General features: G+C 41.3%; 1 protein-coding gene across 1 annotated transcript in view; it reads left to right on the top strand.

The window, feature by feature from the left end:
• JARID2 (jumonji and AT-rich interaction domain containing 2) overlaps positions 1–25114 on the top strand; it is a 225037-nt gene that overhangs the window by 116404 nt on the left and 83519 nt on the right. Inside the window, exon 3 of the mRNA XM_082014548.1 lies at positions 7958–8099. Within this exon, the coding sequence (XP_081870674.1) occupies positions 7958–8099 (142 nt within the window). The remainder of the gene's footprint in view (positions 1–7957; positions 8100–25114) is intronic.

Below are 25114 nucleotides of genomic sequence, written 5' to 3'. Positions count from 1 at the left end.
GTACTCCTGTCCCCTCCCTCGTCCAGGCTGTGCCACCACAGAGTCCAGGCTGATGCCCTCCATTCTGCCTTTTGAAGAATAAGGTGCCTGAAGGGGTCATGTGTCTTGCCTGGAGGAATCAGGGAATCGCAGTTGTGTCCTTAAAAATGGAGAAATGTGTTTTAATCAGAGAGGTGTGTCTCTCTGAATAATTTTTTTGTCTTTGTATAAACCTAAAATAATGGAAGTACAGACTTCAGGTGAGGTTTTTATTAGTATATGATATGTTGCAGGTGTTGGTAGATTTTTTTTAAAAAAATGTCTTCCAGATGCATATTTCATAAATAAAACTCGGGCTTGAAGTACATCCTATAGACTGAGGTAGTTTCCTAGCAGAATTAAATTACATTCATTTTGGACAGTTATATTTTTTTTCTACCAGTTTAATACCACCACCCCACCAATCAACCCCCTCCAAATTAAAAAAAAAAAAAAAAAACCACCAAAACACTCTTAAAACTGTTGTGTTGAAAGACCAGAACAATATAATTTCAATTAATGCTGCTAGCAGGTGCTTGATAATGGGCTCATATGTAGGAAACAGTCACATAAATGTCTTTGGTTGCTTAATACCTATTTTGGATGGAGATATGGGAGTAAAGAGCTTCTTTCAACCTGTATTATTTAATCAGTTCTCTTTGGTGATCTTGTTTTTTGACAGGCTGACAAACACATCTTGTGCTGTAATGTCATTCATGCTTGGCTTCCATAGTAATGACGTATATCTACATATAAAAGCTCTCTTTTAGTTATTTTTAAAGATTGGACAAGCTATTTGCTAACAGATTTTGGCATAGCAGTACTGCTTTATGCATATGCTCTGTTAGGTACCACAATCAACTTAATATCCAGTGGCTTGTCATCTGAAAAGCCCACGTACCATTAATTACCATTGTGTTGGCAACAGAACATTGTGTGGTATAAATGACTGTGTCATGCTGTGGATTTTTTTATTTAAAGACAGAAAACTGTTGTGGTTTTGCATTACCGAATGAGATCAAAATAGCATTTTCTTTATGACTGGTATTCTTAAAAAAATGGGCAGGGAATAGGTATCTCTTATCCCAGTGAGAAATGTTTTGGGCTCATTTTGTTTCTAAATTATGTTACTACCATGAAAACCCAGTTCTTTAGTCTCTAAGACAACCATGGCATGAAAATAGGCCTTATTTTTGAGGCGCGTTGTCTGTTTAATATGTAATGTGATACCTTGTCATGCTGTGACAATGTGACAGATGGCATTTGCACTATAAAACTAGATTATCTTTTGTGCATAGCTATACAACAGCTAAATACAGTAACCTTGTACAGTATGCTGATTAATGCACACTGTTGCAGATGTTTTGGAGATACCAGTATGTTTTAACTTGGCATCAGATGATTATTGCTTTTATTTAACACGCCTACCAAGATTTTGGTAGTGTTTCAGCATGTACTCTGGCAAGTAAGGGTATTTTTGGTAGAAGATGAAATTAGGGTTACAGACAATGGGATGTGAATTTGTATTGTATTGTAGCTGTTTGTCTATTACTTCTGGAAAATTGATGAGGACTATTCATTAACAATACTTTGCAAGTAAAATTGTGCATAAAGTTACAGCTCATAATACACTGTTAAGTCCTGTAGTTCTTAGCTTGAAGGAAGACAAGAGGTTTAGGTGAGCCATCAGTTTACTATATGTAGCTTTTAATACAGAGTATTACCTGCTTGAGACTAAGGGCCAGAGTAAATATTTAAAGAGCTGAAGGTACTAACTTTTTCCCCCTCTGTATTTTAGGTGTAGAACCTCATGTTCGTCATCTTCCAAGGTGCGGTTATACTGAAAAGTTTGTCCATGTTCAGGTGGCACAGACTTCTCGGACCATGGTGTGGGGTGGTTAACCCCCTTCCTTTCTTACATTGCAATTACATTTGTGGCAGCTTTCCTAAAGGGGACAGTGCAAAAAAGGAGAAAATACCTTTTTTTTTTTTTCTTTAAACAACGCTTCCCTGTGCAACTCCCAAGACTGCACAGCTAAAGTTCGGATGGGTACGTTACTCCATAGGTGAACAAAACTTTAGCTCCGTGCCTGCATAACTACAGTCCGTGCTGTTGGCACGCTCTCATAAGAAACGCTGTTGTCTCAGTGTTGTGAGAGTGCTGCTTCGAGTAAATCATTTTTTTAGCTTCTCATAAATTGTGTTTGTTTGTTTTGCCAATTGCCCTGGAAACTGAGCCTTTGTACCAGCCCAGAGTGGTTCAGCTTGCAGGGATCAGGGGGGAATGTGAGAAAGGGGGGGCCAGGGGAGGCAAACCCAGTATCTCTTGGCAGTGGGAAGTGGGTGTCCCTTGTGGTCAGGAAACACCCAGGAGCAGAGTTATGTATTTCACGTATACCTGAGATCTGCAGTATGGCTCCTCTGCCCTGAACTGTGTGGACCAGCTGACATTAGGTATTCACGCCATATAGAAAGCTGTGAATACAGTCATGTTGAAATCTCCCTTATTTAGGTCAGTTAATGCTTTTTATATCTTTGGCTTGTGTTTGTGTGGTGTTGAGTGCTCATTTTTCTAATGGGGTGGCTTTGTGGGTTGCCTCTGACTGTGAGAACTGACTGTAAATACAATTGAATGTATTTCTTTTCCTAAGCTGCCTTAGGACTGGGAAACAGCGAGCTAAAATAGGTGTTGGTGTCTTGTTCTAAGAATATGGAAATGTTCATGCTCGGATGCCTTCTTGGCATTAAAGTGATGTAGAAATAGTGTTTTGGAAACATTGTGAAAGTCCTTTCACCCAACCGCTGTGTTCGACTAACCACGTGATACTGAGGTTTGTTCAGATGCTCCCCTTCAGTTTCCTGATTATTCAGTAACTTTAATAATGAAAAACATACCAGTAATTGTAATCTCATCTATTCTTAAAACCAACTAACTAAACCCAAACCCTCCCTTGCATTTTTTTCTGTCTTCCCTTATGTTGCTGCTTTTCTGCTTCTCTTTTTTTCTCCTGTGTTTTCATCCTATGTGTTTATACTTACATGGTGTTTTATGGTGTGTTCTCAGGTACTGTGATTTTGCAGCATGTATTCAGCTGCTCCCAAAGACCTGCCCTGCACATGCCTGTCAGCCATCTCTCCAGATGACCAGAGATGGGTTAGATCATGGCTTGAGAATAGAGTTGTAGATTGTTGCTAAAAGTGTGTGTGTCTCACCAAAAATGGTAAGGTTAGCGAATCTGTACCAATATAAATTAAGCCCTGCCTGCATCGGGAATAGTAAGTCTTACTAGCTTATGAAAGTGATCCGCTTGAGTCAGTGCAGCCCTCTGAAGTAAGCTCATTTAAGCAACCTTAACTGTTCTTTACGCACACTGTTTTTAGCGAAAGGGACAAGGCTCAGTTAACAACTACAGTCGAGAAGCAAATGGGATAGTGAGATGCAGTGGGAACAAGAGGGAGCACGCTCTGCGAAGGTTGTAAAGCCATGATATCCGTATTTTGTCTGGACTACCCTAGAGGGTACAGTTCAGCTCATTGCAGAGCCCTTCCTCCATGTGAAAAAACAAACAAACTTGTAGCCACAGACAGATTGAAAACATTCAGAGTGTGGAAGGCAAACAAAAAGGAGGTGTTAGAAGTCTCTTTAATAATGACTGGGGTGCAGAAGGCAGAAAGGGATTTTTTGCTTTCCCCAGCTTGTAACAGAGTGGGTGTAATACTCACATTTGCTGCTTTTTCTCAATGTAGTTAGAAGCTGGTCAGTGGATAAGTGGAATTGTTTTTTTGGTCTTTTTAAGCAGCATATAACTAAAATTGCAGTTTGCTATTGCAGCTCACGCAGAAGTTTAAAAAAGAATTCATCAAACTGTGAAGTTTACATTTATGTGGCTAAGATACATTTTTAGAAAGGATGTTAAAATCTCCATTATTCAGTTTTAAGCTACCCTTTTTAATTGCTAGGAATTAGTAATTGGCCTTTCTTGCAAGGATCTAGTCTTGATCAGTTAGAGTCAGGAAAGTGTATTTAAGGGACCATAGATGTCATTTGATATGTGAGTTCCTGTATTTTTGACTTAATTAAATAATTTGTTATTAGTGACTTAGTTAAAGCAGTGTTTGTTCAGTGACACTGAGCCATTCGGTGTTTCAGTTCCTTTTAAACTTTGGCAGCAAATATGCACCACTTCACTCTATATATAAATTATTATTTCATGTAAGTCATATTAATACATGAAATCCTACACTGATTTATAATCCAAGTTGCTGTACTTTCAAATTTAATTTTGATGAGGTTTAGTTTTTTTAAGATTTTAAAAAAACTAATTTGACTTTTAAAACAAACACTTTCTATTACAGGAATAAAGTCTATTTTTATCAACCTTGACGTATTCTGCCTAGTTATTCGGGCCTTGTGGTTGGTCATGAGTCCAGCTGCCAGGGGAGAAGGCAGTGAGAGCTGGGGCTGAGATGAGCCCAGTGGGCAAGGGGCAGGCAGCCGCTGCCAGCTCTCCCGCAGAGGAGAACATAACCTGTCACGGGCTTTGCCGTGAGCCAGGGCTCGCTGGCATCATGATTTAGGGGTTGAAGGGCACAACCATGGAAAAGCAGTAGAGGAGCTATTTGTCCCTTTTGATTTTATTTGGCTCTTGATGGCTTGCTGGTTTCTTGACTGTTGCTGGGTGCTCCGAAGTAGCCAGGATCAGAGAGTGGTTCAGCTCTTCGGGTTATGCAAAAGAGTGTTTTCTTGCTCAGCTGCTTTTCCCTCTTTATATACATACACAGCTGCAGTGCTTGGCTTTTGAGAAACATGAATGCTTGCTGCTTCCTGTATCTTGGTTGACTTTGGAGAGTCAAACCCACATGGATGGATGTGCGTTGAACTCTGTTCCTGCAGTGCACCAGCAGACCTGTACGTCCCGTCGGCTGCTCTGGGGCCAACCCATTAATGGTGATGGGGATGCCCAAGTGTCACTTGGCACAACTATGGGTCTGACATCCCCCCATCCTGGGGCCTTCAGACCCTTTATAGCCCCTGATCCAGGCGCAGCAGAAAAGAAAGTGGTTTATTGCAGTTAGAGATAGCAAGAATGGTGTTTGAAGGAAGAGGTATCTGGGGGCAAACTGAATGCATTTGATATAAAAATGATTGAGTGGCAATAAACTTTATAACAGCCTGTTTCAGCATATGCTTTCTCTCCTGTGCTTGCAAGGAGGCTGTGGACTGGGGCTGTCTGTGCTTTTCATCACTTCAGAGTGGATTTTGCAATTATGCTGTCCCTGAAAACCTGTAGAACCTGACACCCGTTCCCATTATTTATCAGTATCTCTCATTTGTAGTTTTGTGCCTCTGTTTTAGGGTACTTGTTTTAATTGGTTTCAGCTGAGGATAGCTAACTCCAGTTATCTGCAATACTATTGCGTTTTGGGATGGTGCTGGTTATGATGAATAGTAGTAGATAAACTGATATTTTTTTCCTTAAGGGACACAAATCATGCTTGTCTCTCAAGTGCACTGATGGTTTGGCAGGGCGAAAGGATGAATAAAAATTGCCTTCCAAGTGCATGCAAGTTGACAGCCTGAAAGGTGATTTTCTTGACTCATATACTTCAGTTTGCTGGGTTTTACGTATGGCAAGTCTCCAGAACAAATATTGCTTTTGGAAAACCTAATCAAATTCTGCCATAAGAGTTAAGTTACTGAGTATCAGGCCTCAAATGATATGCTTGATTTAGATTTCTCTGGAGTTTAGAAATTGTAAATTTTATCAGCAGTAGTTTCATGGAAAAATGCAAATCAAAAGTTGAAACTTTTTAAAGAATAAACTTGGGCACTAGGGCTTCTAGTGAGGATGAATTCAGCATAGAAATATAATCTATTTAATTTTTTTAAAAGGTCGCCTTCATTTCCTCAGGAATGCTTTGAAGGCATGCTGTCACCCCGTGTCATATCAGTGTGTTACATTACAAACCTTGTAGTATCATTTGCTGATACTGAAATTTGTATTATTTGTTGGGTCATAGTTTGAGATCTCTTTAATAGAAAGCAAGTATTGAAAGGAATTTAATAAAAGGGGACTGAAAATGTAAATTGGATCATTTAGCCCTGCCAGTCTCGGCCTGGCTAGAAGAGACATTTTAATGCAAAAATTGGTGCTTAGTTTCAATTTTTGCTTTGTGGACTCTGTATTAGGAAGAAAAAAATGGAGCTACCAGTTCACTGCACCCCCCCCACCCCAATAAATCCAAGCTTCTGCTTTGTAGGTAGTATTTTAATAATGGCATACAAAAACTGCAGCATGCAGCCACCATACAGCCATTTCTGACTCCAAGTCAAGAGAAGTCTGGTGTAGCTCAGCATGAATAAAAGCAAACTTTGATTGGAAAAAGAAGAGAGCGATATGATGTAGTGATATGATGCAGGCTTTGGATTAGGCTGTTTAAAAATGGGCAATCAGAGTGAATAGATTGGAATCGGAAGCGTTGAAAGGTTCGAGAGCCTGCCAGCAGACGACATACCGCACTCAGTCGTAGTGCCCAGGCGAGCAGTGAATAAATGTCCTTGCAGGGTGACTGTGGCTGAGATACCAGTACTTCGAGCAGACAGCTTGCCGGAGGAGGTGCCTTGCTCTTGCTCTGGTTATGCTTCGGTGTCTCTTTGAAGCTGAGCTTGGTTGAATGCTTGGTTATGCAATGAGTAAGTGCACTGATGGTGCTAAACGGTGATTTTTCCTGAAAACAGGGGTCTGAAATTGTGTAGCAATTGTGTAGCTGATGTAGCACTGGTGGAAGCTTTTGAGCTGTTTTTAGTAAGCATTTTTGGTTTAGTACTCTTAAGCCTTGCTGCCCGGTTTATCTTGGAAGTGGTCAGCCCCCTCCCTGTTTTCTCTTCTAAAGGTGCAATTACAGAAAAGGGGACTGAAGTGGCTGATGGAGGGAAGTCAGCATTTCTCTGAGGAAATAAAGTTGTGAAACAAAGCTTTGTTATGCCATTTGCAAAAATATTTTGGTGGAGAGATGGGAAACTATTCTCCTGGATAAAATTGCAGTTCCTGTGGTAATAAACTCTTAAAGCAGAGTGTCAATACTGAGCTGATAAAACCCTTAGTTTTCCTGCTTCTCATCCCAAAGCTGACTGAAGAATATGTTACCATTTTAATTCTTCCTTAAGCATAAGCTGTTTCACTGTGTGTCTGCTGTTTGTAAGTCATATTGTATTGTAGTTACTTGTTTGTTAAATGTTATGCTTGTATAGGGCCAGTGCTGTCTTAACATCTGTGTGGCTCTGCTTGCTGTAGTATTCCTCCAGGAGACAAAAGGCACAAAAGGGAAGGCAGCTGTGGCAGACATTTCCCTTGCTCTGTGTACCTTTGTTGGCAGTCTGGAGTTTCTGTAGATGAGTGACACTTGACCAGAAGAATCAGAGTTGAGAAACAGTTGTTTGATGTTCACCCCTTTGGGATTTAGGATTTTTTTTTTTTAAAGAATTATAAATTGCAGTGGTTGGAAGCAGCAAAATGAAGATTAAGAAAACAATAAATTGGACCAAATGGCAGCTTAATTTTCTGTTGATCTACAGATAAAGGCCCAAAACTCTCATCTATGCCGGTTAACAGGAGTTCTGTAAAACAGGGATGAGTTTGACTAAGCTGTCCCCCTTTTCAAATGAGGGATGTGACAAGATTATAAATACTATTGCAAACACCCATGGTTATTTGGGATTGGAGCCTTACAGTTAACCAAATCAGAAACACAGAATCAGGCAGGTTTTTATTGGAGTACCTCTGTGCAAAATCAATGTTATCAGTATTATCTCTTTGCAAGATGGTTGCTTTGGGCATCAGCTCTCTATTGTTAGTGTCATGTGTGAATTTTTGTAAAATCCATTTGGCACTGGTAATGCAGGTTTTGAATATTGTGTACTACTTTGTCATGTTTGCAGGACTTCTCACTAATGGCCAATCTAAAGGATTAGGACCGGGATCAGAACAGCTGGAGAATGAGAAGGACGATGCATCGCAAGTGTCCTCAACGAGCAACGATGTTAGTTCTTCAGATTTTGAAGAAGGGCCCTCAAGGAAAAGGTCAGTAGTGCATTATGATTAAAGTATAGCCTTTCTGCTGTCCCTTTTGTGCTATAATGTTGTGATTATGTTATCAGTAGGGCATGGTTGCACATACTGCTCTACCATAAACAGACTTTCCAGTGTAGAGTTCTTCTAGTAACAGTGAGAATATAGTAAATTTTGCTTCATCCATCGATTGGTATAGATGGTTCTATAACATGGAATAACATGTTGTTTTGCAGTATGCCAACTGCCTTAAGACTCTCTCTCCTCCTTCCCCAGCTTTGGCCTCTCAGGGACATGTCAATATGTATGTGTGCGTAATTTCAAGGAAAGCATCACTGAAGTAGTTTCACTGAAGTAGTTAGCGTTGCTGTTGTTATTTTTAATTTTCTGTGAATGAAACCATGTGAAGTTTAAAAAAAAAAAAAAAAAGAGAGAAGAATAAAACAGATGCTTCCGAGAAGAGAAACTGTATAGTTAAGCAGTGTGGTATGTATCGGTTGCAAAGGACTACTTTGAGATACTTCTGTAGAAAGCTGTATCCTCTTTCCTAGAAGTCAGTTACGAGGTCCTTGTTGAACTCTTGCAAGTTCTTATCCTGAATGTGCAAAATGTGGGTTAAAATCATAGGACTTAAGTCAATCTATTATAGAAATATGCTGAGAATGCAGGAGGCTGGGAGTTGTCCTCTGCATGAAGTAAGAACCAAAACAGGCTATCTGAAAAATGCCATTTGAAAGACAGAATTGGAAAATGCTTTCTCAACCTTTTTTCTTCACAATCCTCACATCCTAGTCCCAAGCCAAAATGAACTGTAAAATAAAGTTCTCTCTCAAAGAAAAGAAGTATTCCTGTTTTCTGTGATTTTTATGATTCCCCTGAGAAGCTCAGTGGGCTGAGGAGAGTGGTGCTTTCCTGGCCAGCCCCCAGTTCCTGTTCCCGTGTCCTCCACCCCTGGTCCTCACAACCTTTTCCACCCACCAAGCAACAAACTCTAAGTCTAGTTAATATGCCCACTTAGCTCTGCCAGCGTATCAGAATAAAATTAGTGTTATCTTTCATACTGGTAGAAATTTTGTAAGGCTTATTGCATCCTACTGCTGGTCAAGGGAAAAGTATTTGTGTATTTACTTTTGGCTTTATGAGACACAATGGAGGCTTGAAAATGATTTCTGCTTAGAAATTTAGGTGACATCCACCTTAGGTGTGGTCCTGGGAGACAGTGGTCATTGTTTCATGGCGCTACCATGTTGCTATCTTAAGGAATTTTTGCTGCCCTCTGTACTTGCTTTGTCCTCTCGTTCCTCAGCATGCTGACATAACCGGTTGCAGGGTCATACCATGAGTAGCTTCAAGGAGCTGGTTAGGATTAAAAATAATAGTGAGAGGAAAACTGATTGAGGCTTTTTGCCAGGGTTCTTTATTTTTAACCTGTGTGAGTTTTCATCTCTTGTTCATAGCACGGCTGCAGGAGAAGCTGCCAGTGCAACCAAGAGGGACACCTTCCTCTCCTGGGGCTGGCAAGGGGCAGCAGGGCTTGTCCTTTATGCTGTCCCTGCTTCTGGTGCCCTGCATGGTTCAGCTTCAGAAATGAGTGGGATTGCTACGTCACTGGTCCTGAGAAACTGCATTTGAGTATTGCGAGTGAAATTTTTTGTTGAGGAATATTTGCTAGTTTTTGGCTTTGAGAATTCAGACACTTGAGAAGCAGCTGGGTGGTTCAGGCCTAATAATAGGGAACTCAGTGTCTTTGGTACTTTCTGGGTTAAAAACAAAACAAAACCCCAAAACCTGGAGCTAAGATGAAAAATATCTTTCTGGCTTTTGTGGAAGAAAGGGCATAATTTCAGTTGTTCTTCATGCATTGTGAACTGTTGAAATACTATTGCGCTTGTTGCTGCAGTTCCCATGAAGGAGAATGTTCCTGTTTTGTTTCCATTTACACCAACACAGACTTCTATCTACTTTTTTCCTCCCTCAGCTTCCTCTTTGCAGACAGACCTCTTCTGGGCTCTTAAGCTGTACTGCAGCATGTTGAGTGTTTTGATGTCTTCCTCTTGTTTCCTTTTAGGTTTTTTGTTTTGTTTAGCTGAATATACAATGTTTCTTTAATCCAGGTCATTTTGGGATCCCACAAAGAGTTGTGCCAGGAATATCGGGTGGGCAAAGGATATGCATGAGGATGGGGAGCAGGGATGGGACTGAAGTGGGATCTATGGGTTCACTGCCTTAGCTCATCAAGTTTTGAGAAATTGTGCCTTCCTTGTTTTCCCTGTGGACTTTCTCAAAATCAAACTTTTCAGTTGTCTGTTCAGCTGTGGCACTCTAGTACTAAAATACACATTTAAATACTGTAACTTTGCATGTACTTCATGCAGTTTTCTCCCCTCTGCAAAACGAGTATTTGTCTTCTTGAAATACTGTGGTATATAGCTGGTGGTATATGCAGTGAAATGATTTTAGGGATTGGTGCACTTAGTGAAGCATATGTGTTTGGAAGTTGCTGTACAGTGAGGTCTGAGTACCAGGTTTCCTGTGGTGTTTGAACCATGCATTATGTGTAAGTTACTGTTTAGTTTTTTATCGATTGTGGGATTTTGGTAGGGTGTTTTTTGGTGTATGGCAGGAATGTTTCTTTTGGAAACTTGAACCTGTCATCTTGTAGAGGAATAGGCCACCTGTATTTCACACCAGTGATGGAAACAAAAAGTGCTAAGCAAGTAAGTGTAGTAAATAAAGGAGGCAGTTGTAAGGGGCTCTAGTTTTAGTAGTTTAAGGCTCTGGTTTGTCTTTGCAGTTCTTCAGTGTAACGTCAGGCTGGTACTGTGGAGGCAAACGGTGTCTTCCTAGTTTTTTCTTCCCTCCTCTTCCTAGCCATCATGTCTGGCTGCCTTCTGGCCCCCACATCAGTCAGTTCAGTGGACTGATCTGGCAGAATTTTCCCCACTGCTAGAGCAGGTCACATTATATAAATAGATTAGAGAGATAGATTCATGCGTGTGTGCAGTGTGTGTGTTTATTTTGCATTTATAGTTGATCTAAACTCTTCCAGTTTCAGAGACAATTTGCACGAGAGCCTAGATGAATAGCAAGTGCCAATTCTCGTAGCAAGCCAAATGGAGGGTGAGTTTGCTAGTGGTTAGCATTGCCTTGTGGTCTCACTACACCAGCCATCTGTGGTGTAGATTTTCCTTGGGTCAAAACTAGGCAGTGGATGCTCCCAGTGAATTGCTGGTCAGAGGACTTAATTGTAGATAGGTAGGTGTGAACAAGCGTATGTGGGAGAGGTAAATCCCTACCAGCCTGCCTGTTGACCAGTGAAGAGATTACTGCCAAATGTTCCTTAATTCACATACATGCCAAGCTGTGTAACACAACAGTAGGACCCCCAGCCATGCACTGCTTCAGGTTTATCACATCTATTTTTTTTTTTAGTTTCAACCCTTTCCTAGTAACATCACTTAATTGAAGTGCCACACATGCCATAAAGAGAGCATCGTGATGGAAGGAGAGAGACTGTGGTTTTGGTGAAAGTATGCTGATTTACTGTAATGCTACAGATTATGTTCAGAAACTCACTTAGCCTGGTGGACCAGGCTTTTGAACGCTGTGGCCCAGTGCTGTTAGGCTTCAAATAGCTCCAACTAGTTTTTGTAGATACTTTGTCAGTAATTAACACCTTTGCTCTCTGAGGACTGGGGAAGCTTCCTACACAGTGAGGTTTGCAGCCAATGGGGAAAGACCCATCTCAATTTCTTTTAAGTGTAGGGTTTTAGATTGCAACAGAAACCACAGAACAGTACTAAAAAAGTGCAACCTGCCATTTTGTGATGCTGCAGATTGCAGCTGTGATAGCTTGGTGGTGGTAAGGAGGAAAAGAAGTACCTGTACAACTTTGCCTGTGCAGAGTCTCCAGATGAGTCCAAAAATTGTAAACCCTACTTACAGAATAAATGGGGTTTAAGGACAATTGTCAGTGGCAATAGTGGCAAGCTCAGGACTTCAAAATACTTAGATTTGTTTGACTTTCCACTGAAAGAATGGGCAATACTTGCTTTGGTCTGAGCTGTGTCTGTTACAAGCGACCAGCTCTGGGGCAAAGCAGAGGGTTAATCCTGAGCGGTAAACACTACTTTCAGCCAGTAAAGAGGTGTCAGTGTTACTCTAATATTTGGCAAAAGCTAAGCGTTGAAATGTTATACTGGAGCTGTTGTGTAATAGGTTGCTGTCTAACTGCCATGTTAGTGAGAGCAGTTCTTAGTTTGCTCAATGGTTTTGGGAGAGATGAACAAAGGCATTGGTATACAGGCTTGATAATTTATCAGGTTGGATGGTCTTCGCCAAGTAAAGACCATGCACTTTAAAACCCCATAAAAAAGGTAATTGCTGAAGGAGGAGAAGTGTAACTTCAATGTAGCTGCATGTCCTCAGTATGTATCTCCAAGTTTCCAGCTATGACTCTCAGTTGAGAAGGTCAATAGGTAACAGGCCAAAGGTGTTTGAGTCACTGTGCTGGATGCTTATGTATTTTTATGGGCAACCCTTAAGACTACAACCACTGGCAATTAATAACAGTGTGCAGAGACAGCTATATGTTTTCTAGCAACAGTTGCTCACTTTACCCAAGAGGAGACATGTGCAGAGCAGACTTGATGAGACAGTATGTTAATCTTAGGTGATACAGGTTATTGCTTGCTTCCTGTTACTAATCAGGTGGCTACTCATTTACAGAATCACAGAATCACTAGGTTAGAAAGGACCTTCAAGATCAAGTCCAAGCATTAATCCAGCGCCACCATGTCCCCTAAACCATGTCCTGAAGCGCCACATCCACAAGTTTTTTGAACACTTCCAGGGATGGCAACTCCACCACCTCCCTGGGCAGCCTGTTCCAATGCCTGACCACTCTCTCGGTGAAGAAATTTTTCCTAATAACCAATCTAAACCTCCCCTGGCGCAACTTGAGGCCATTTCCTCTTGTCCTATCACTAGTTACTTGGGAGAAGAGACCAACACCCTTGTTGCCACAACCTCCTTTCAGGTAGTTGTAGAGAGCGATAAGGTCTCCTCTCAGTCTCCTCTTCTCCAGACTAAACAACCCCAGTTCCCTCAGCCGCTCCTCATACGACTTGTGCTCCAGACCCCTCACCAGCTTTGTTGCCCTTCTCTGGACACGCTCCAGCACCTCAACATCCTTCTTGTAGTGAGGGGCCCAAAACTGAACACAGGATTCAAGGTGCGGCCTCACCAGTGCTGAGTACAGGGGCACAATCACTTCCCTACTCCTGCTGGCCACACTATTTCTCATACAGGCCAGGACGCTGTTGGCCTTCTTGGCCACCTGGGCACACTGCCGGCTCATGTTCAGCCGGCTGTCAACCAGCACCCCCAGGTCCCTTTCCGCCATGCTGCTCTCCAGCCACTCCTCCCCAAGCCTGTAGCATTGCATGGGGTTGTTGTGGCCAAAGTGCAGGACCCTGCACTTGGCCTTATTAAACCTCATACAGTTGGCCTCTGCCCATTGATCCAGCCTGTCCAGATCCCTCTGCAGAGCCCTCATACCCTCCAGCAGGTCAACACTCCCACTCAGCTTGGTGTCATCTGCAAACTTACTGAGGGAGCACTCAATTCCCTCATCCAGATCATCAATAAAGATATTGAACAAGACTGGCCCCAGAACCGAGCCCCGGGGAACACCGCTTGTGACCAGCCGCCAGCCGGATTTAACGCCATTCACCACAACTCTCTGGGCTCGGCCATCCAGCCAGTTCCTCACCCAGCGAAGAGTAAACCTGTCTAAGCCATGAGCCACCAGTTTCTCCAGGAGAATGCTGTGGGAGACGCTGTCAAAGGCTTTACTAAAGTCCAGGTAGACAACGTCCACAGTCTTTCCCTCATCCACTAGGCGGGTCACCTGGTCATAGAAGGAGATCAGGTTGGTCAAGCAGGACCTGCCTTTCATGAACCCATGCTGGCTGGGCCTGATCCCTTGGTTGTCCTGCAGGTGCCCTGTGAGCACTCTCAAGACCAACCGCTCCATAATCTTCCCCGGTACAGAGGTCAGGCTGACAGGCCTGTAGTTCCCAGGATCCTCCTTCCGGCCTTTCTTGTAAACGGGCGTCACATTGGCAAGCCTCCAGTCTTCTGGAACCTCCCCTGTTAACCAGCACTGCTGATAAATGATGGAGAGTGGCTTGGCAAGCTCCTCCGCCAGCTCTCTCAGTACTCTCGGGTGGATCCCATCAGGCCCCATAGACTTGTGGGTGTCCAGGTGGTTTAGCATGTCCATGACTGCTTCCTCCTGGATTATGAGGAGTATATTATGCTCTCCATCCCCATCTTCCAGCTCAGGGGGCTGAATACCCTGTGGATACCTGGACTGGCTATTAAAGACTGAGGCGAAGAAGGCATTAAGTACCTCAGCCTTGTCCTCGTCCTTGGAGACAATGTTCCCCACCATATCCAGTAGGGGATGGAGATTCTCCTTGCCTCTCTTTTTGTTGTTAATATATTTGTAAAAACATTTTTTATTATCCTTTACGACTGTGGCCAGACTTGAGCTCTAGCTGGGCTTTTGCCTTTCTAATTTTGTCCCTGCTTGACCTAACTAGATCCTTGTACTCTTCGTGAGTTGCCTGCCCCTTCTTCCAGAGGTGATAAACTCTCCTCTTTTCCCTGAGTCCCAGCAAAATCTCCCTGTTCAGCCAGGCCGGTCGCCTTCCCCGCCAGCTCTTCTTACGGCACATGGGGACCGCCTGCTCCTGCGTCTTTAAGATTTCCTTCTTGAAGGCTGTCCGACCTTCCTGGACCCCTTTGTCCTTCAGGACTGTGTCCCAAGGGACTCTCTCAACCAATGACCTGAACAGGCCAAAGTCTGCCCTCCGGAAGTCCATGATAGCAGTTTTGCTGACCCCTCTCCTTACTTCCCTTACAACTGAGAATTCTATCATGTCGTGGTCGCTAAGCCCAAGACGGCCTCCGACCACCACATCTCTCACCAGTCCTTCTCTGTTTGTAAACAGCAGGTCCAGTAAGACATCTCCCCTCGTGGGCTCACTCACGAGCTGCGTCAGGAAGTTATCCTCAACACACTCCAGGAACCTCCCAGATTGTTTCCTCTCTGCCGTGTTATACTTCCAGCAGGTGTTCGGTAGGTTGAAGTCACCCACAAGAACAAGGGCCAGCGAATGCGAGACCTCCGCCAGTCGCTTATAGAATGTCTCATCCGTCTCTTCATCCTGGTTGGGTGGCCTGTAACAGACTCCCAGCAGGATATCTGCCTCCTTCCCAGAAACGCATACAAGGAATTGTCAAATGCACAAATGCGTTCATCTTTTATTGTAAAATTCTGTTAATAGAAGGCTGTGAGAAGTGGGAGGAGGTGGAATGATTTTAACAGTCGTTAAAATTTTAAATTTGAGTTTTGTTTTTTTTTTTTTACTTAATGTCAGAATATTTTCTCCATTAAGGGAGACAAAAGAGGTTTGTTTAGTTTAGAAGAAAAACAGGGTTGAGGAAATTTCCTCCCCCTTGCAGGAAAGGCAGAGCAGATGCACATCCCCCCGCCAAGACCAAGGGTGTGCGCAGCTCCCAGGAGAAGACACTTTGTCCAGTTCTGCTACAGGGAGGGTTGCCGGCAGCAGGAGAAAGGGACAACCCACTGGGGAGCAGTAGTGTTTTAAGCTGCCACAGCTAGATTGGCCAGAAATTGCTTGTTAGGAATCTTCTGAGGCCTTTAATTAATACAGCAGCTTTCTGCTGACAGTCTTAAGCATGTGACAGTCAGAAGTGTGGTTGTATGCTGCAGCAAGGCCAATCCGAGGGATGTGCTCCTGCACCTCGCCTCGTGCTGCCTCCCTGCTCCGTTCTCCTGTTTGTCTTGTTTTAAATTTTTTAGATGGCAGTTTAACTCCTTGAACTGGCTCACTGTGGGACAACCAAGTGTCAAGGTTTGTCAAATGAAAAGGTGGGCATATGTGGCCAAGGCAGGGGAGGCGAGCACGCTGCACAGCTGCTAGGCTGGCAGAGCCGTATTGCACCCTCAGCACAAAAAAAGCCCGACAAGGGGTAGGCAAGCTTCTGTGTATTAGGCGAGCTGCTAATTTAAGTGGTTTCTTTTAGTGATGTATCCTTTTCAACTTGAGCTGCAAAAGAGTTTCTTGCAGCAGAGCTGTCAAAAGATTGAGAGGACTGAGGGTTGATTTCTTTTTTCTTTTTTTTTTTTCTTTTTTGTCAAATTGCTTTTATAGTTAACAATGAATAGTCTCTTTAGCACTAGACTTAGCACCTTCCATGCAAGATGTAAAACAAGGTCAATCCCGTTCCCGCATATGTAAGTTTGTGAGGTATTTCTGTTCTGTATTGTAGGTGATGGAGAATGCAGTGTATTATGACTCAGGTGTGAAAGCGGGAGACTGCTCATAATATCAAAGTGTTTTTCCAGGACCTTTTTAGTGAATAGTCTTTTCACTAATTGAAACACTATATAACCTATTTGTGTTCAGCTGTTGCCTGCTACTGCATAATGTAATCCCACTTATCAACCGGGTGCTTCTATTATTTTTTTCTAATTTCAGTAGGCTATGCAATTCTGCACTAATTATTTGCTTATGAAGAACTACCTTGACCAATACTAAAACCAAAATGGCAGTAAGATTTACGTATAATTTTTTTTTTTTTTTACCCCCTCTGGAAATTCTGATACAAGTGGAATATATTTTTAGTGCCGATCATTTATATTTAAATAACAAGCCTTATAAACAAAACAATAATAATCCATTGGAATGGATTTGCACAGGAATAGTAAAAAGACGGATTACCTGCTTTATAATACAAGTCAAGGAGATCATTCTATGTAGTTTGAAAAGGAAAAAATCAGGTTATTAATTTTCTTTCAGTATTTTCATAAACAGAAGTTGTTGACATGGATTATTCTATCTGACAGGCAAAGATATAACAAGGTACAAGAATCTGGGAACACCTTAACTTTGTGGGTAGACAGCTATGTAAACAACTTGTCTGAGTAGTGATTTAGTAATTATGAAGGTACAATTTATAGCAGCTGAGAAGTATTAAGCAACATCTGATTCAAACTCACATGTCCTCACCTGCCACCTTCTCGTCAGAAGTCAGAGTTGCAGGAGAAGGACTTCATGACCTTGAGCTTGTGCTTGGCCCCTGAGGGACGAAGGGAATTTCCAAAGCCAGACTGGATGGGTGCAGTTGTATATTCTGTGTGGTTCTGTGTATGGCAAACGTGCTTTCAGCTGCTTGATAACCCATCCCTATTGTCATTCACTTTATTTGTGTATCTCACCTCTGTGTATGGCAGGCCAGATGGTGACTGCTTAAATACCAGGGAGAGGTTGCTCTGAACAAATGTAGGACATAATTGATTCTGTACTGAAAGACACTTTTTCCAAGGAAATTTGTGTGTCAATGTGAAAGAGGTTTTTTGATGCACAGTAGCCACTGTCTATATAAGACTCTAGCCTGATGTTTGGGTTAACATAACTCTTTGCCACATCTGCTTTCTTATGTCATTTTCCATATGCATCTGTGCTGTTGCTTGGCCTTCTCTTACCTTGATATTACAGTTCAGCTACTGACTGATGGCTCAACCCAGTACCCAGACTGCTGCTGCTGAGATCGGGGGGAGAGGAGCCACCTGTCCTATTTGATCCTTTTTAGAACCTTCTTAACTTTGTTCCTCTCTGAAAATTATCTATTACTCTCCTGTCCAGAGAGTAAGGCATTTATGGACAATCTACTTAGGTGGCATTTGAAAAAGGTTGGTATTAAAACCATTTTCCATCGAGGACTGTATCTAGACAGCCAGTGAGTGTTTTTTCTTCCCAAAGCCCCATGCTGCTTCAGAAGAAATTTTATATGTGGTGGACATTCCCGGGGATTTTGTCATGTAAGCAGAGATGGACTCGTTGCTCTGCCCGTAGCTGTTCTGGCTGTTGCTGCTGTTCCAAAGCCAGGCCGCCTCATTCTAAATAGTGGAAACATGGATAACTTAAAATATGTATGGTTTTTGGTTTGGGTCATGTTACCCTCGTAGGTAAAATGTTGCATCCCCACCAAACATGGCCCATAAAATCTCCTACAGCTTTGTCTGCTCACTCCATGAATCAATTTCCATGATGTGATCCTGCAGCATGAATGGGGACATGCCTTGCCAACATTCACATATATTACAAATGAATGTCTTCCATGTATTCCTCCATTCGTAATTCCCCCAAAATGAATTTAAAATCAAAGACAGGAAGAAAAAAAGGCATATAATTGTATTTTGAAGATCATGGTAATGCTGTGATCTCTTTTCTGTTAGGTTATTTTAAAGAATGGGATTCTATTCTAAAATTTTGATTCCTAGAAATTAGCCATCCTAGCATTTGCAGTGGTCTTACTCTTTTGGAAAAGAAGAGACTACTTAATGAGAAAACATTTGGCACCATCAAGTATGGGTAAGATTTCAGAATTAAATGAAACAGATTCAGTTTCTTGCATAAAATGAAAATTTGAGCTTAAAAGTTGTCAACAGATAAAAGTAATTCTAGCAAGAATAAAAGGAAAAGAATGGAAAAGCAGAAACCTGTTCCTGAAATAAAGATGTAAAATACTGTAATATTTGGCAGTAAGTAGTTTGCTGAGATTAAACTTGGTAACAATTTTATGAAGAAAGGCCACTTTTTAGTGGTCTTTTGAAGAATTAGGAAACAAAAGATATGAGAAGTACAGTCTGAAGATTCTTGGTACTTTTTACTTTGTAGTAACAGTGATCTCCTAATCTTTTAATGCAGTCTAACATTTGGAATGTAAGGATGATTTGTCAGAAGAAATTTTTCATTTTGTTGTGGTAGGCTGGACATGATTTAGTAGGCGGCCTATACTATTACTATAGTTTCTCCAGTCTCCAAACAAGATCTTGCTGCTAAGCGCTGTAAGACCTAGTTTGTGTTTTAACTAATGTTTAAGCAAACTGGTGATGGAAGCATCTAGTTTCTTTTATACAGAACATTCAGAGGATATTTACCATGGGCTGTTTGCATACAACATACTTTCTGCTATAATTCTGATGCAAGTGTTTTGCATGTGTACTGAGTTAAAAGCCAGCATGGGTTGAAATAATGTTGTCCTATGTGCTCTGCAAAGATAATGATATTAAAAAAAAAAACCAAACAAACAAAAAACCAACCAAACAAACAGAGCACCATTCCAATATTTTAAAGTGGAAGTGTATCCCAAAATTGAGTTTAAAGGTTGTTTTTGTGTTTGGTGGGTGTTTTTGGGTTTTTTTGGTTTTTTGTTTGGTTTTTTTTTTACAAGTATTTGAAGATTGTATTTATACTGTATTCTGGTTTGGCATACACTAAACTATAGGAAATCTTATTCTGTATTCATTCCTGTGGCTGATCTGGACAATGTGTGAGTGGTAGGAATATGTTCTTAACATGTTCCTTACAAAATGGCAGTGTGAGTGTGGGCTGCTGCTGATTTACCAAAACTGACCGCAGTGTGGGTGTTAGTGTTGTTACGGGTCAGATCAAAGCAGATGTTATCCCAAGTGCGGAGTGGGTCTCTACTCCAGATGGATGAGAGAGGTGTGGGGTGGTATAAACACTGCTCAGAAATAGGGCAGTCCTCGGCACCAGCATTGAAGCATGGGACTATAAGAGTTTTCTGGCTCTGAACTGAATTTGAAAAGCATAGGTATTTTTTACTGTAAATATCTTCTCTGGAATCTTCTTGGGTCTCTTGTGTTGATAGAATAATCACAGGCATTTTGCATATATGGCCTAGCTTATGCTGGTATAGTGCTTTTCCTTTATTTTCTTCCATTGCTGCATTCAGTAGCAGGATTTCCTGAGGAAAGCTAATTTTTTTTTTCTTCTTAACCTGAACATTTTTATTTTTACTATTTTAATGGTATGTTTATTGTTAAATAATTTGTACAGTAATGGCCATGTCATCTTTATGTTTTGATTTTATGCTTTCCTTCTTTCCTTTTCTCTCTTGGTATTTGTTCTTGGCTCTGATTAAATAAACTAAAGCTTAAGGGATCATTGACCATGTGGCAAATTATTTGCAAGGTTGGTTTTTTTCCCCAGTTGTATTACAGTCTATTTCCACTGGTAGCATCTTTCTTTCAGCTTTCAGACAAGTTCTCCCCTGAGTTTCATAGTGGTAGTTACTATAGAGATGACTGTCCCCTCTTCCTCTTCTCCTCCCTTGCCCTCCTCCTTTCCTGGAGCTCCTACAGCTGTTATTTATCTTTTCAATAAAGTAAGTAGATTTTGTATAGACTTCGTTTCTAATATCTCTTCTATTGCAACATGACACTTGCCTGTAATGCTTTCACTTTCATGAAATCCTGCAGATACTCGTTTATACAAATGGAAAATTTGGGGTATGAGTAGAGTGAGGAGATCCCTAGTTAAAAGGGTCACTCGTGGAGTCATCATCTGATTTGATCTTTCCTCACAGTTGAAGAGCTGTTCATTGGAGTCATAATTCTGCAAAATTAATTAACTGGTAACGTGTGTGTGTATCTATGTTGAGTGTCTAGGATAGCTTATAGAATTTATTTATTTTAAGTGGCAGCTTTGGGAATTCCATATAAACATATTCTGGTGCAAGTTAAAATTTCTCTGATGAAGAAATAAAAACTGAAACAACACATCATTAGCCGTTTAAGTCTGAAAAGGCTTTTCTTTGCACCTCATCATAATTTTGATAGCTCTTTATGCAGATTTATGTTCCAGCTTTAACAGAGAAATGTGGATGTTTGGGTTCTTAGCTATTCTGCCACAGGGTGTTTTCCTTTGCCTATGTGCTATTGTATTTCTGAATCCCATGTCTTGGGGAAGCATTGTTTCACTTGGTGTCAGTGGTTTGTTGAATGACTTCAAAAGAGATTTGAAATGTGCTCTCCAACCAAGAAGTTCTACCACAACTACCTGGCTGAGGGGACATCCCACCCAGAAAGCTGGTGTAGCTGCACTGCTGTTTTGCTAAACACTAGTTTCTTACAGTAGCTGCATCTTCAGAGGTTTTCCCTCTTTCTTTATGGAGGTCTTGCCCTAGGTAATTATGAATTGCAATATTGCACTGTTTTCCTTAGTCCTGCTGAGCACTGTCATCTGTGGCTTTCCACACTCAGGAGCCTACTGAGAAGTCCCTCTGTTTTACAACTGCATAAATACCCTACCTTGGGCTGTTGGTCGGATAATACGAATCACTTTGCCTCCTGTTGAGAGCGTTGGGTTGAAATTACAGCCTAATGGCCTGGATACATGATAAGGAGGAATGTGCTTCCCCTGATGCAGCTTGTGGTGGCTCTGGCATGGTTTTGCCACCTAGCAAAAGCAAAGGCAGATGGTTTTCTGCTAAGTTAGTGGGACTGGTCTTTGGGGACAGATCCTCTGGACACCTCAGTGAGCACAGCAGAACTGGCCATGGAGAGAAAGACGGAGAAGAGGAGCATTAGTGTTTTCCCTCTGCCCTGATCAGCTCTGCTCTCTGGGCTAGCGTTACTTTTGGATTTATTCTAAGCAAGCAAACACCTTGTCTCTTTTGGTTGCTTCTGCTTCCTGATGAGGTTAGGGAGAGACTCTGAAACCCTTTGCTTTTTGTCTTCTAGGCTCTTTTATTATGCTGTAGATTATTCCTGGCCCTGTGACAATTTGTTCTGCAAGTTGTCAAGCAAAATGTGTATTTAAAAATAAATTACTCTAAAATTTTAATCAACTTTTTTTTTAAAGGGAGTCTCATGTTTTTCTTTTGCATACGTCTAGTTTGCTGTGAAAGCGAGCAGCTGGGACTTTCTTGATTACTTTTATTTTTAGTGTCGTGGTCTTTACACCTGCACATTGAAAATAATGAATTTTTCTTAACAGAGACTGAGAAATCTTTCAAACCCTCCCAACTCTTAAGTCAGAATCCTGAAACCAAGCTGGCCTGCTAATTGCAGTATCTTGGTGTGCTTGGACTTTTTATGTTTGTCTTAGGCTAGAAAAATTGATGGCTATTTATTTTTCTTGAAATCTAGTTCATCCCACCTGGTTGATTTGTAAGAGAAAAAGAAGACAAACCAGGTGTGGCACAGTTATTGAGAACCTTGCTTTTATGTCTCTAGGCCTATGAAATCCTCTCATTACCTGAAAATTAGATTCTAAGCGTTGAGTCATACTTAGGCAAACGTTACCATGCAGTCAAGGTTTGGTTTTTATCAGTTTTATTTCATTTCTGTTATGTAGAAATTTCATTATCAGATTCACGCGATACATGTGCTACATTCCGTACCAGCTTAAGAGTATTTAATTGCTTCCAGTTTTGAGATGGACTGCAAAATAAAATCATGAGAAATGGAAAAACAGGGGAGATAGCATTTGAGTAAAGGCCATGCTGTTCTTATCAGCAGAATTAACTGGAGTAATTCAGAAGAACAACACATGAAAAAAAGGTGGTTTCTTCCTTGAAGCTTAGAGTTGCCAGACCCTACTAGAACATGAATTCAAACATTTGTTCCCCTTCATGCAATAAAACCACAGTCTCTCCTACTAGCCTAGTACCATAGGTACAGGGTAGGGAATGTTCATGTTCAAATTCTTGCCATACTGCATGTCACTTAATCGCTGTATCTCTCTTCTGTCTTCAAAATTAATTGGCAGAGTTTTGAGGGATTTAAGATCAGAGTAGCATTTGTTCACTGTTTGGAAGAGTAAAGTAAAAATAAATTATTTTATTTATTGATATCTGTTTTATTTATATATGTGTGTCTATTTTTAGATTTATGTATTTATGTCTCCACTTCCTTGTTCTGATATTAAATTAACATAGATATTAGTAGATAAACAAAAAAGGAATTGTCTCCCAGAAGGAGGATTTTGAGAGTGCTTTATCAGTACAACTGCATTCATATCCATTTTTAAATAACAAGAGTTAACTTCCTGGATCCACTGAAAGACAGTGCTTATTCATTATTGATTTCAGTGGGTCAGACATTTTCCCAAGATGCAGGAGGCTGAAGAATGCTGTAAATTAAGTGCCCCTGGTTTTCACTGCACTTGGAGTAGCACTGCTTAATATCCTTCTGTTTTTCCAGATTCTTCAGCAGAGAGTCTTGTGGGGGTTTTTTTTCCCTTTTCAGTGATCTTATTCTATGTACACTGGAGTTTTGCACCACAGAATGAGCCATCAGAAAGTGATGCCACGTACTCTCTGCCACGTATTTCCCCAGGCTCTTAATCTGGCTCATGTTGGCTTGCTGCTTCTGTTGAAGTTGGTCAGTGTGAACTCTGAGAAATTAAGTGTTTATTGAATGGATGGCTTGCCAGTCTGGGTCTCATACTTTTTGGGTACTTTGTTATTTTAGTGGCAGAGAAAGACGTCCTCTTCACTCACAGGATAGTTCATTCAAAGCCTTTTGCGCCAAGTATGTGTTGGTGTTGAAGGTCTACACAGCATTGTTTCCTCTGAAGCTATAGCTTATGTGCAGGGCTTAACTCAGTGGGAGTACAAAGAGTATGTGCCATTCACAGTAAAAATGGAATCTCTCCTGTATGTTTTTCTTCAGTGTTACAGGGTAATTCAAGGAAAATGGCTCAGATAACAAAAGTACTCCATGTTTCCTAAACCGTGTTGTATTCCTCTTATTTCAGTCATAGAAACTTCTCAATATGGAACTTCACTTCAAATTATGGTCATTATTTTCAACTTCTCAGTTGCATCTTCTTGAGTACTGGTTCCGCGCCCCCCCCCCCCCAGTTTCAGGGAAATTTAACTGCTGTAGCTGTTGGTGATGTGTGTGTATCTCATTCTTTGGTGTTAGGTGCTGTCTTCAGTTCAAGGCTTCAGATTGATTTGCTTCTCTATTGGGTTTTTACGTGCTGTTGAAAGACCTCTGCCAGCCTGGGGATGCAGCTGTATGCTAATTTCCGAATTTCTACAAAACAGTGACAGGTCACTGCTGAAATGCTTGGTTTGCTTGCCATGGAGGAAGTTTCTGGGCTGGGATGGGTGAGAAAGGCAGAGTCTGGGCCTGTTGCTGTTTCTTGCTTCTTCTCAGCTCTTGGGAGGAAGATCCTTTTCCTGAGACAGAGCTCTGATGTTATTAGAAATGCAGCTCTGTCACATTATTATTTCTAATTTTTAACATGAAAAAGGCAAGTTAAAAGGGAATTTGTTAGAAGTTCTTGTTACTCTGTCTTCTAAAAGGAAGTGTGAATATAATCTTCATGTACCATATCTTCATATAACAATTTTTAAAGGCTCTTTGGGATGAAGTAGGGTTTGACATGAAGACAGACAACAACATTTCAGTATCTGGGCAGATTTCTAGACCCTGATACTATCTGCTTGTTCTGTTCTCTCCTGTCGTCTGGGTGTGCTTTCTTCTCAAGACTCTTCTCACTGCTCAGGGGCACATCTTTTAGAACTTGACATTGCCAATTTAAAAAGCGAATCGACAAAAACTTCTTTAGTTGGAGGCTGGAGGACGTGCACACCTTCAGTAATCCTTTTTTCTGTTACAAAATAGAATACCATATTTAGTCGGGCACCCTTTTTTTTGCTGAGAAATTATGGGAAGCTTTCTAGCAACATGCCCCCAGAAAACAATTTCATTTTTCTACCAGAAAATAGTAGTGCAAGGGTGTATTTGCAAGTAGTGCATATCTCTCTACGCAGAGATTTTCTTCCTTAGTTGCCCCTTCAATATTGTAGTGTTTAGATATCAAGCAAGCAGGACTTCGAGGGCATTTGTTGAAGATCTAAGGCAGCGTTACTCATTGTCCCAAATAAAATGAAGAAAGTCGTGTCTTGCAGTCCTGGATTTATGCCCCCCCACCCTCCCCAATAATTACTGGGGGTTAGCAGAGTCTCTTTTGCTTTTTCCACTCAGGTTCTTGTTTTTAATGTAGTATGAAGAATGTTTTGCTCTTCTGAGTTAAACTCTTTTGAGGGTCTGCTGTAATTTTATATGAAAAACACCAAAGCCTTTAGTCCTTAAAACAGAAATCTTA

The sequence above is a fragment of the Phaethon aethereus genome, assembly GCF_964289735.1.
Source record: "Phaethon aethereus genome assembly, chromosome: 2".
NCBI lineage: Eukaryota > Metazoa > Chordata > Aves > Phaethontiformes > Phaethontidae > Phaethon > Phaethon aethereus.
The sequence above is the reverse complement of the archived record's forward strand: the minus strand, read 5'-3'. Positions and strand labels throughout refer to the sequence as shown.